Below are 12,900 nucleotides of genomic sequence, written 5' to 3' on the forward strand. Positions count from 1 at the left end.
CCCCAATTTTGGCCCTATGTTCATTTTCCAAAAGGTGTATACAACCTGAAAATCAAGGATGGGAAGAACCTTGAACTGTCTGAGATTGTTTCTGCTACCCACATGGAAAACAGAGTTGAAAAGAAATTAATTTGTCATAGAAAAAAAAGGTTAAATTTCTTTCCCAGGTAAGTCTGTGACCTGAGATTGGTAATCCTACACATCAGAAAGGATCTAACAAGCAAATGTAAAATTGAAACTGTTAGAAAAGCTGGAAAGTGAGGTTCAGGATGCTACCAGAGCCTGTTCTGGAAGAAGGACTCTTAGCTGAGGGGCAGGAAGTGACAAGAGCTCAGATGAAGATGGATGTGTCTGAGGAACATTTGATGGAAAGAAACAACTGGGTGAGGTGACAGATTGGGAGCCTACAGTGTGTATTCTGGGAGGCAGGCAGAATTAGAAGGCTGAATGATTGGGGGTGGCAGGGAAGAGTTACGTTTTAGAGGGCTGAGTTTGAGAAACAAGTTTTAACATCAAAAGGAAGCTCTCCTATGACAGCTCTTGATGGTTATAAAAACATTCGGTCAGCAACGTGGATTTTTTTTTTTTTAATGTTCATGATTGTTGCTTCCTTGAAACTTCACACCTACCGTGAAGTGGTATTTTTAGGTCCTTTATAGTTCTTGAACGTCAAGCAGTGAAGGCCCAGAGAAATGAAGCTGTGTGCTCAGGATCACACGACAGGCAAGGGATCACCTCATTCAGAAGCACTATTCATTCCCCTAAACGGTGCTGCTGAAGCAGGATATTGCCCTGACCCTTTCACAGGACTCACAACAGGGGTGCTCCGTTTACTCAGCTCGCTGCTCTCAACTTCTCGTGGGAGGGAGTACGCAAGTGAACGAGGCGGGAACTGGAGTGCACAAGCGCTGGAACAAGCCAGCCGTTCTTCGGCACCGGTGGGATCACACTCCACTCACTCAAGATTCACTGCGTTCCACCCCTCATAGGAGGGAGCATGCAGGTGAGTGGGTGCAGGAGCCAGAGTGTGTGCTTTCGGGCACCGGCAGGAACGAATTCCGTGCAGCCCCGTGGCAGCGTCCAGGCAGGGTGCCTGAGGCTCCCGAAGCCCCAGAGGGCATGTTACAGTGCTCTTTCGGCTCTGCCGTCCGTGGACGGCTTAAGTGTTAACAGCTCAGTGGGCCCGCGGTTGCCCTCCACCAGCGAGGGCAAAGGGCCAGCGTGACAGCCTTTGTATCCGCACTAGTGGCTCCCCAGCTCTTGTCCAGCGTCCAAGAAAAATAAAGTTGTACGAACAAATTAAAGGACAAATGCCTGGGATTTTATTGCTGATGAAAGTGGATTTCAGAGGGAAGGGGAGCTGAAAACAGATGGGTGGGACAGGCGGGTATGTAGTCTTCCCTTGAAGCCCAGCTGTCTCCAGCCAGATTCGTCTCCGAAGTTATGCCTCAGGCTGTCCCTCTGAAGACAAGCTGCTTCTCTCTTACATCCAGCCATGGTCGTCCCCTCATCCAGCTGCTTCTCCTCTCTGCCAGATGAATCTGGAGTCTTTCCAGGCACAGGATGAGGCAGGGCAGAGACATGGGTGGCTTAGGAAAAGGGAACATTCAACCGGGAAAACATGAATAGAAGTTCTCACTTTGGGCCACGGTTTCAGGCTTTTTGGCTTGCGGGTGGGGTTTCACCAGGGACCCGCCCTTTTCTACCTAGCATTTATCTGCCCCCTGTCCCTATCACTGCCTTTGTGGCAGAAAAAGGAGAGTGGGAGTTGGTTCCTCTCCTTCTCTAAAATTCTGAACTAGCATTTGGGAGCCGTCGAATTTTACGAATTTTCTTTTCTTTTCTTTCTTTTTTTTTTTTGAGACGGAGTCTCGCTCAGTCGCCCAGGCTGGAGTACAGTGGCCGGATCTCAGCTCACTGCAAGCTCCGCCTCCCGGGTTTACGCCATTCTCCCGCCTCAGCCTCCAGAGTAGCTGGGACTACAGGCGCTCGCCACCTCGCCCGGCTAGGCTTTTTTTATTATTATTATTTTGTTTTTTAGTAGAGACGGGGTTTCACCGGGTTAGCCAGGATGGTCTCGATCTCCTGACCTCGTGATCCACCCGTCTCGGCCTCCCAAAGTGCTGGGATTACAGGCTTGAGCCACCGCGCCCGGCCTACGAATTTTCTCTCTGGGGGAGCGCACGCGTTTTCCTAGCGCAGTGTGCCTTTAATTGCTCCTTTAATACCTTTCTCTTTCGTGCCTTTTTAGCGCGAAGCTTCTAGGAAGACCAGGTGCTCGTTAGCAGCCCGGTTAGAACAACATTGCCCACAATGCCCCAGGGAACATTTGTAGCTCGAGAACTACATTACCCAAAATGCCGAGCGGTGGCAAGGGGAGGAAAAGCTTCCACTCCGATTTCAAAGATCCAGTTTACCCACTCTGCAGCCCACATATAGTCATTTATTTCCCCTTTCCAGCCAGAGACTTCCGTTCCCTGCTGGAACTTCCGATCCCATTCTTCTCTCGGTGGGAATGCTTGTGGGGAAAAAAGAAACGCAATGGATAAAGCGGGGCGCATGCGCTCCCGGCGTGGGTTTTGATTGTGAGAAAGGCCGGCTAGTTTCCGGGCTCATCCCGCCTTGCGCATGCGGAGAAGGTAAACCAACGCCCGGAGTTGAGGCGCGTTTTTGGTGGCGCGTTTCAGCGAAGTCGCACGTGAAGGATAGCAGTGGCCTGAGAAAGGTGAGTGCGGGCCGAGGCCGGAATGCGGGGCAGGGCATGGGAAGGGGAGACAGCAGCCGCTGCAGGCGGCACCAGGCAAAGCGGCGAGGCCTGGAGAGTCCGAGTCGGGAGGGGTCCGCGCGCCCAGTGGGCGAAACAAACAGGGGACCCGGATCCTCGTTGCTATGCAACCGGGGGCGTCGTTTCCAGGCAACCCGGGAGGCGCATGTTTCCGGGGAGAAGAGGGTTGCAGCAAGGTACCGAGGTCCGGCGGAGGTGGAGCGGCTCCCGGGCGTGGGGACCAGGCTAGCGCCAAACCCGACCCCCGAGTCCCGACCCACGGCCCAGCCTCCTGCAGCCTCGGCTCGAGCTCCTCGGGGGGCTCCCAACTCATGGGTCGCGCCACGTCCCTTGCCAGCGACGCCACCCCTCAGCGCTTGGCAGGGGACGCGCCGTTCGAAATAGCACATGCCACTGACACCCTGTCTCCGGGAGGCTGGGCCCTGGGGAGAGCGCGGAGCGGCCGGGAAGCTGCCCCTTTGCCGTCGCCCTGCCCCCAAACAGTTGCTGGGCAGCAGCTGTCAGGGGTTTAGTGGGAGCTGCCCCCAACCTGGGAGGGCACTGACTTCATTCTCTGCAGTGGCAGCTTCGCCCTGTTTAGGACCTTCCTTTAGACTCAGCTGTGCTTCTCGTGTGGCTGCTGTATATTTGGATCTGCTATTAAAATAACCTCCCTCCTCACCTCTCCATGGCTTTCTGGTTCTACCCTCACGATTTCTTGGCGGGTTGCTAATATTCATTTAACAAGTATTTATTAGTCATCTTTCCTACTAGGCGCTCGGGATTCCAAGATGTCAAGTCTAACCGGGAGGCGCTTGGTGTAATGGGGAAGGCAGGTTGATAAAATGCTAAATTATGCTACGATATATAGTCAGTGGTAATGTGTGTGCTGCAACATTTCTATAGATGTTTAGTTTACAAAGCGCTTGCTGAAGAAATATCTTAACTCCTTACAGCAACTCTTCACCCGGCTTCACTCACTTTTACGTTTGAGGAGACTGCAACTCAGGCAGGTTAAGTAACAGGTGTAAAGGTAGTGACTTCTGGTCTGTGGCACACTTGAGCCTGGGACGGAAGTCTGAGGTCCTTTGTACACTGCTGCACTTTTGAAGCTTTGCTTAGACTTTTCCCTGAGCTGCTGGCTATGCATCAGAAATTCCTAGGGAGCTTTGCAAAACAAAGGGCTGAGTCCCTCTCTGGAAGAGTCTGAGTGAGTAGCCCTGGGTGGGGCAGACATCCTCGTTTAATAGGCTGCACAGGCAGTTCGGATGGGCAACCAAAGTTGAGAACCGCCGCTCCTCAGGGGCAGCTATGAGCAGCAGCGGGACAGTCAGAGCCGGTAGAGGGCACTTTTTGCCGCCCGTCCTGCCACCTGGTGATTCATAGCATGAAATGAAACTAACAAAAGGAAAGAGAAGAGGAGGAAGGAGCCTTGATTGGGAGGAGGGGCGTGAAATGCCCCATCCTACCCTTGTAGCAAACCACAGCTAAACGTAAGCAGTGGCGCCCCCTCACTAACACAGTAAGTAAAGCTGTTTCCCCAGCCCGGCTGGGCTCTCCAGACCCACCTGAGCCATATTGCAGCTGCCGAACAGAAGTGGCAGGTTTTGTCCCCCACCTTTTGCTGTCCTCTCATACCTCTTGGTACAAAACCAAGGCCTATAAGCCCAGAAGGCAGATGATCTCGTTGTATGTGTTCCCTCGGAGGAGTCTGGATGTCCTTCACTTTGAGCTTGTTGATGAACTTCAGCTCCATAAGGGCAGGGGCTATGTCCTATCAAGGCAGCATGTGGCTGTGGGACAAGCAAAAAGGCAAGATGGAGATCCTGGGTACTGGAGTCAAGTCCCAGCTCTGCTGTGTGATCTTGGATAAGTCACTCAACCTCTCTAAGCCATACTTTTCTGAGTAAAATGAAGAGGGTAATAATATCTTAAAAGATTGTTGTTAGAGTTAAAAGAAGTGATGAAAAAACAAGCACTTTGTGAATTATAAAGCACCACACAAAAATTATTACAACATATGTATACATATAGATATGTATAAACTTTGTATTATGAGTTGCTGTTGAGTGCCTACTATTTGTCTGACGCCAGGCCTTGCAGAATGTGAAGAAGTTTTAAGACATGCTTCCTCCTCACAGAGGCTGAGACGGTTTCCACGCCTTTAGTAAAACTATTTGATTAGGCCAAAGTGCGGAGGCCTAATAGCAGTGATTCCATACTGCCTGAGATTCACCTGGAAAAAAATGAGGAGTCCTGTTAAAGAAAACAATTTGAAAAAGCAGACCAGCCAGCCAATCTCTGCACTCATTATCTCCAAAGGGTACACTACACAATCCTATTAGATTTGGTTTCTGGTGCACTTCAGATCATCAGCTGGCATGACAATGCCAGCCTCACTGTAGAGGGCTTATTTCAAGGTCTCCTAGCTCCCTTTGACTGGGGCAGACGGCCACTGGAAAGTTGGGGCTGGCACAGAACAAGACAGGCTGCTGTGGGAGGAGCTGCTCATGGCACCCTGAACTCCTAGGGCTGAGGAAACGACATTTGATCCCTCCTGGTGGAGGTCCTTGGATAAAGGATCTGACCCAAGATAGCAACCCTGCTCTTTAAGTCCCTAACATGGTTATGACCTAGATAACTCAGGAACTGACCTGTGCTTTCCTCATCTCTGACCACTGGCAGGCAGGAACCATCTGGTTCTTGATTTGTGCCAAAGAGAGTAGAAGGCTTTCCCAGCTTGAGGGCCTTGAATTGCATGTTTTTCAGCCCTGCTTGACCCTCCAGGCTTCAGGAAGGGTTTAGAGCAGCTGTTTCTGGACCAAAAAGTACCCTAAATGTAGTATTTTTTAGAACCCTTTCCTAGACTCCTCCTTCCCACTAAGCAAGACTGGGACATCCTTCTCTTCTCTCTCGTCCATCCTCAAGCTCTGGATTTATGTTCACCTCACTGAGTGCCTGCGTAACTGCAAAAACTTCAAAAACCTGACTGCTCCTACCTCAGGGGCATGGCTTAGCCTCTGAACATCAGGTCTGAATCATGAAAACTCCTGGAGCTGCAGGTTCATTTCTGAGCCTGGAGGAGAACGGGGAATTTGCTGGCACTGTCTGACATTTCTCAAGCACAGTGGCAAATAGAAGTTGAACTTGCATACTTTTTTCTTGGCTGATCTTTACCTGCTTCAATGAGTTGGCACTTGTTGGATCTTAACTTGTCTGTGGCATTGTGTTACAAGACCAGAGCACAAAGCACAAAATTGTTAGGTAATTTTCACCAGTAATTCACTGAGATGAGTGGTAGATGCCATGTTTATTTTAACTCATGAATAATCTGTGGTGTGACTTTTTTTTTTTTTAAGAGTCTTGCTGTCTTGGCCAGGATAGGGTACAGTGGCATGATCACAGCTCACTGCAGCCGTGACCTCTTGGGCTGAAGTGATCCTCCCCCCTCAGCCTCCCAAATAGCTGGGAATACAGGCATGCACCACCACACCTGACTAATGAATTTTATTTATATTTTTGTAGAGACAGGGTCTCCCTATGTTTCCCAGGCTGCTCCCAAACTCCTGGGCTCAAGCAATCCTCCTACTTCGGCCTCCCAAAGTGTTGGGATTACAGGATTGAGCTACCGTGCCTAGCCTGTATGACTTTCGAAATCACTTCTGAGAATTAGTTGGAGACAATACAGCAGAGTTGTTGTGTGTGAGGGGTCCAATGTCAGAAGTACCTGGATTCAAATGCTGGTTTCCCCACTTACTACTTAACCTGCCTCAATTAATTCATCAGTAAAATGGGGGAAAATAGCAACACCCAGCGGATGGGCTGTTGTGACAGTTAAATGAGCGAGGTGGTGCATGGCAAGACCTAGCTGAAGGTTAGCTTTTGATTAATAGTATCTTTCTTTAAAGGTTGTTTGTTATACCCTTGCCCACTGTCCTCGTCCCTTTTCTGCTTGCTATAACAGAATACCACTGATGGCGTAGTTTATAATGAGCAGAAATTCATTAGGGTCACAGTTCCAGAGGCTGGGAAGTCTAAGGGCATGGCGCTGGCATCTGGCAAGGGTCATCCTATGGCAGAAGGCAGAACCCAGCACATGAGACAGAGAGGAAATCAGACCAAAGTAATCCTTTTTATCAGGAGCTCCATTCCTGGGATAACTAATCCACTCCCAAGAAAACGGCATTAATCCATTCATGAGGGCTAAACCCTCATAACCTAATCACCTCTTAAAGGTCCTCCCTTTTAATACCATCATCATGACAGTTAAATTTCTTTTTTTTTTTTTTTTTCCATGTTGGAATTCATTTATTTGGAAAGGAAATTCAATTGATATTTAATCAAATTCATAAAATCACAGAAAATGTTTAGACATGAAAAGTGAATCTAGTACAATCTACTTATTTTACAAAATGGAATTTTTTTTCCAAACTATGGAGAGTCTAATATAATTTTTTTTTTAATTATACTTTAAGTTCTAGGGTACATGTGCACAACGTGCAGGTTTGTTACATATGTATACATGTGCCATGTTGGTGTGCTGCACCCATTAACTCGTCATTTACATTAGGTTTATCTCCTAATGCTATCCCTCACCCCTAAATTTCTTTTTTTTTTTTTTTTGGCGGGGAAGGGGTCAAACTATTTTACTGAGGGGAATGGGGTGTCAAAAAAGTACTGAGGATCATGAGATCCAACATCCTTGGCTGGGCCGGGAGCTCCCAGGCTCTGCAGGTGGTGCAAGGACAGTTAAATCTCAACATGAGTTTTGCTCTTCAAACTACAGCACCTCCATTGGGGGTGGGGAGGTGAGATCACTCTGTATCAGTGGTTCTCAACTTCATACAGGGGAACTGCCTAGGGAGCTCTTGCAGGTCTAAGGCTAGGCCACACCCAGACAATGATATCAGAGCCTCTGGGCTTGGGACACAGACATCAGTACTTGTGAAGCTTCCAGGTGATTCCAGGGAGCAGCCATGGTTGAGACCCATGATATAACTTGACTCCTAATGAAGATGGGTGGAAGCAGAAGCTTGGGTTCAAATCCTGGCCTTTCTGTGTAGCCCAGTGACCATGGGAAAATGCTTAACTTCTGAGTTGCAGTTTCTTTCACCTGTACTTGTAGGGATGAGGAGGATAAAAGCCACCTCACATGATGGTCCTGCAGAGAAGATGACATATGTGCAGTTATTCTTGTTTGAGCACATAACTGAGCACTTTTCTTTATACCATTATATGGCAGTAATCCTACTTGTGTGCTATTTTTAAGTTGTTTTTTATACCAGCTTTATCTTAAGTAGATTATAAGCTCCTTGGGACAGAGCCTTTATAGAGTCTTATAATTCTTTTATGCCTATAGCACCTACGATACAGGGACAGGCCTTCAGATTTTTAGAACTGGCACAAACCTGAGAGAGATCTTCTCACCCACTCTAAAGTGTTGAATAATATTTGCTGGTTAATTAACATGCAAGTGGTAAAGAATGTGAAAGAGGAACCTGTGAGTCAGATGGTTGTACCCAGCTCCAGTTGGAAGTCCCAGTCCTTCCTCTCCCAGCTAACAGCACTTTCTTTCCAGGGTTAGCTTGGTGCTTGCTGGAGGTAGGGGCGGAGAAGGATGTTGGGATAATGAGAGCTGGGAGGGTGAGTGTGTCTACCATGGCACTCAGCTCATGCTGTGCTTCTCTCCTGGCAGACCCAGTCATGGCAGCCTCCAGCATCAGTTCACGATGGGGAAAGCATCTGTTCAAAGCCATCCTGATGGTCCTAGTGGCCCTCATCCTCCTCCACTCAGCATTGGCCCAGTCCCATCAAGACTCTGCACCACCGGGCCAGCAGAAGAGAGAGGCCCCAGTTGATCTCTTGACCCAGATAGGTCGATCTGTACGGGGGACACTGGATGCCTGGATTGGGCCAGAGACCATGCACCTGGTGTCAGAGGTAAGGAAGGTAGTCCCTGTGTGACTACACACATTAAAGAAAAGTAAAAGAGAGGTTGGTAATGGCCAACTCATCTTAGTTCCACATCTTCTCTGGTGCAGAGAGCCCCAAATTCCACAAAAAGAAGCCACACAGCACTTGTCTTTGAATTCCTCGTTATTTGATTCCTGTCCTAGGGCCTTTTAGCTCCACCCCTATCTTTTCCTGGCTCCTGCCCTTTCCTTGCCAGAAAGGCTGGAAAATGAGCCATCTTTATAAACCCATGTTACTGGGTGACCGTAGAGTCTCACTTTGGTCTAAATCTGACCTAGAATCTCGAAATGGGAAAATATCAAGCCCTGAATCCATTCCTTCACCTGTAGAAGTGGGTTGGGCTTATTGGGAGCCTAAGGCAGGGTTATCTTTTTTACCTAGTGGCATCCCAAGCGTGGTATCACATAATTTTGATAGGCTGGACTGAAGGGCTGAGACAATCATTTTTTAAATCCATAATATAGTATAGCTGATAGACTCCTTTTTCACTGAAACATCCTATCCCTTTACAGATGTTCTCCACACACCTTCATGACTCCCTGGAAGGCTAGCAGGGCTCCACTTTTACAGGGTGACTACTAAAAGTATTTAATTGTCTCCGTCATTCACACACAAGTACACCTACTACTCCCTCCGGAGTATCCCAGCAAAGCAGTTAAATGATGTCCCAGATGCCCTGGTTTCCGGTTCAGGAAGGAGAGACGGCCTGTTGGCCATCCCTGTACACTAGAAGGTGGGTGTGGAAGGGACCCCTTAGCCAGCCCCAAGGCGCCTACCCCTCTGACCCAGGCCTGTCACCACTGGGTGAGAAACAGGTCTGAGACATTCCTGCAGTCCTTGCCTGGACAGTGGTGATCAGGTTTGAAGGCGAGGACCGTTGTTAATTATGAACTCATCTCGCTCCATGCTTTTTCCACAGTCTTCGTCCCAAGTGTTGTGGGCCATCTCATCAGCCATTTCTGTGGCCTTCTTTGCTCTGTCTGGGATCTCCGCACAGCTGCTAAATGCCTTGGGGCTGGCTGGTGAGTGTTGGAGCACTGGGTAGTCAGCCAGAGCTTTGCCTGTACTTTCCTACTTGGGGGAGTTCATCTTTGTCAGGGTCTAGCCTTTTCCCCAAGTTGCTTAACCCTTCCCAGGATCCTGCAGAGACACGGCCAAAGAGCAAGCCGAGAACTACCATGGCCGGGTGTGGTGGCTCCCGCCTGTAATCCCAGCACTTTGGGAGGTCAAGGCAGGAGGGTCACTTGAGGCCAGAAGTTTGAGACCAGCCTGGGCAATATAATGAGACCTCGTCTCTATAAAAGATTAGCCAAGCATGGTGGCGTGTGTCTGTGGTCCCAGCTACTTGGGAGCTGAGGTGGGAGGATCGCTTGAACCGAAGAGGTGGAGGTTGCAGTGAGCCGGAATCACGCCACTGCACTCCAGCCTGGGCAGCAGAGCAAAACCCTGTCCCACCTGGACCCCCTAAAAAATAACTTCCACCCCCACGTGCCAGTTGTTCACTTCCTATCAGGCATCGTGCTGAGCTGTAGTATCTCATTTAATTGCCAGCCACAGTACAGGGAGGCAGTAGAATTGTTCCCATTTAGTAAATGAAACTGCAGCTCAACAGAAGCAAGTAATCTACTCCAGTCCTCACAGCCAGCAAGAAACAGAGCTGAGATTCCAACCCATATCACTCTGAGTCTACTAGAACACCTTATTCCTTTGCAATGTGGCTAGCGCCTCTCACCCTTTTAGCTCTTGCCCCGCTCTCCCCTCACCACTTCTCCAGGTTGGCTGACTCTGACTCTTTTGGCTTCCAGGTGATTACCTCGCCCAGGGCCTGAAGCTCAGCCCTGGCCAAGTCCAGACCTTCCTGCTGTGGGGAGCAGGGGCCCTGGTCGCGTACTGGCTGCTGTCCCTGCTCCTCGGCTTGGTCTTGGCCTTGCTGGGGCGGATCCTGTGGGGCCTGAAGCTTGTCATCTTCCTGGCCGGCTTTGTGGCCCTGGTGAGGTCGGTGCCCGACCCTTCCACCCGGGCCTTGCTACTCCTGGCCTTGCTGATCCTCTACGCCCTGCTGAGCCGGCTCACTGGCTCCCGAGCCTCTGGGGCCCAACTTGAGGCCAAGGTGCGAGGGCTGGAGCGCCAGGTGGAGGAGCTGCGCTGGCGCCAGAGGCGAGCGGCCAAGGGGGCCCGCAGTGTGGAGGAGGAGTGAGCAGAAGGCCCCACGCACCTCCAGTGTCATACCAAAGAGCTGAGCTGCTTCGGGGCAACACAGCCCTCCTACCAGCCCCCTGCCCTTTTCTTGCCCTGTCTCAGCCTCAGAACCTTGATCCCTGCCCCAGCCCCACCAGCCAAGAGAAACAGAGAAAGGCCATTCCCCCTGCCAGTCCTTGCGGCCCTGTCTTCTGAGGTTCTCTGTCTGGAGTTGCTCTCTTAACCCTTTCTCTGCTCCCAGCCTGCCTCACCAGGGAAGGTTGGAGGGGCCTCCCCCTGGCTTCTGCATCTGCACCAGCAAACATCACTGCCATTGGTCTCTCATGACTTAACTGGCTTCCCTCTGCTGCTGCCTTGGCTTCCTCCTAATGCTCTTGCTCTTCTGTCCTTCTGAAGTTGCTCCTTGGCCAAATCTCCAGCTCCCTTCTTGTTTTCCTCATCCTCCTAGCCTGTACTCCCACCAAACCATGGTCCTGTAAGGCACGCTGCTGTCCTCTTCATTGCCCAGCAGTGGAGAGGGGCAGGGGTAATGGGACCCAAGGATAAAGGGTGGGGAAACAGGGTCCCCTGAGGCCTGTGGGGGCTGGAGGGGAGGAGGATGTACCTTGTGTCTGTTTCAAGTGCCTTAATCCGAGCCAGCAGGGCCCTCTGCTTGCCCGCTGCCATACTGTATGTAGGAAAGTGCTCTGTGGCTGTTTTGTGTCAAGAGAAGAGCAGTCACTCTCAGAATCTTGATTCCCCATCAGCCAGAACAAAAGATGGCTGCTGCTTTGTAGGCATGTGCTTGCAAGTGGGACCTTGCTGGGCATTATATGCCCTATGGGGGTTTCAGAGACCCTGAAGGAGGAAGGAGGACCCGCCTCCTTGTTTGCACAACTGCATGCACTTCTGTCCCCATCGCTCCACTCCCTGAAACCAAGAAGGAGTTGCTGACCAGCGTCCACCCCGGCAGCCCGGGAGGAACACAGGCAGCTCCTTTCCCTTCGCGTGGTCTGTGAAGAGCAGGGTGAGCTGCCAGCTGCCCCTCTCCACCAGGGTGCCCCATCTTGGTGGTTAGGGGCCACTTTTCCTTTGAGGCTCTGGTGGAGGTGGGTATCCTTCTCTGCCAGGCCTGGCACATGATGTGAAGAAAATATGCCCAATTCTTACTGTTCAGGTTTGATGTGGAATCACAGCTGCAGTGATATATATATATTTTTTATCAGCGCTTGGTTGGTTTTAAATAAAATGCACGCTATTTTATTATCTTGTTCTGAATAAAATGTATTTACTCCAAGTCTGGATTGCTTCGATGTCTCCTCTACTGCTAAACCCATTTCTGTAGTGCAGCTCCGCCTCCCGACTTCTCCCTGTGGGGACAGTGTGAAGCCGGCAGAGGGGAGAGCTGAAAAGGCAGGCTGGTACCAGGTACCCTTCCCTCCAGGGGCACAAGGAATGAGGAAGGTGTGCCTCCATTCCAAACGTAGGAACGACCAGCACTGCTGGAAATGTGTGCGCGTGCTGGGCGGAGGGGGCACCCCTTCCCTGCGGTGTGCTGAGGTGGGTGGGCAGCCTGGAGAAGACTTGCCTGCCCTCCCCTTCACCACCCACCTGAGGACTTTCCTGTGCCAAGGTTTCCAGTTGGCCCACAGGCTGGACCAATTTTGCGGAGGGCCTCAGACATGTTTTTCTTTGTAAGCTGCCCAGGGCGTGAGAGTGTGCAGCCAGGGCTCCTGTTCTGGGCCTCTCCCCAAACTGCCTGGTAGGCAACGCTGGATCAGGACCCTTGAGGCCGGCTTTCCCTCGGGAGTGCTGAGCAACCCTCACCCTTCCTAGGCTCTGCAGGGTGCTCCCCAGGTGGAGCTGGTCAAGAGACTAGAGCTGCCCGCACCTAGAGCCCTTCCTCCACGGCGGTGGCCTAGGGCTGTGTCAGGGCAGGCTCAGGTGGTTGGCATCTGGCCTCGTTTGACTCCCTCACTCTTTTG

The 12,900-nt window shown here is 50.8% G+C and overlaps 1 protein-coding gene across 2 annotated transcripts; it reads left to right on the forward strand.

Annotated features, from left to right (window-relative positions):
* The first annotated feature begins 2,331 nt into the window (after positions 1-2,331).
* On the forward strand, positions 2,332-12,212 carry TMEM109 (transmembrane protein 109). 2 transcript variants are annotated; one of them, XM_011971092.1, is made up of 4 exons: positions 2,332-2,725; positions 8,460-8,704; positions 9,657-9,759; positions 10,543-12,212. In XM_011971092.1, the coding sequence occupies exons 2-4, from the start codon at positions 8,468-8,470 to the stop codon at positions 10,932-10,934; spliced, it is 732 nt and encodes a 243-aa protein (XP_011826482.1). In that variant the 5' UTR covers positions 2,332-2,725; positions 8,460-8,467; the 3' UTR covers positions 10,935-12,212. The 2 variants fall into 2 exon arrangements, with proteins under 2 accessions (XP_011826482.1, XP_011826484.1); XM_011971094.1 differs by lacking the exon at positions 2,332-2,725 and having other exon boundaries at positions 8,457-8,704.
* The last annotated feature ends 688 nt before the right edge of the window (positions 12,213-12,900 follow it).

Source organism: Mandrillus leucophaeus, unplaced genomic scaffold, assembly GCF_000951045.1.
Source record: "Mandrillus leucophaeus isolate KB7577 unplaced genomic scaffold, Mleu.le_1.0 Scaffold986, whole genome shotgun sequence".
In the NCBI taxonomy this organism is placed as follows: domain Eukaryota; kingdom Metazoa; phylum Chordata; class Mammalia; order Primates; family Cercopithecidae; genus Mandrillus; species Mandrillus leucophaeus.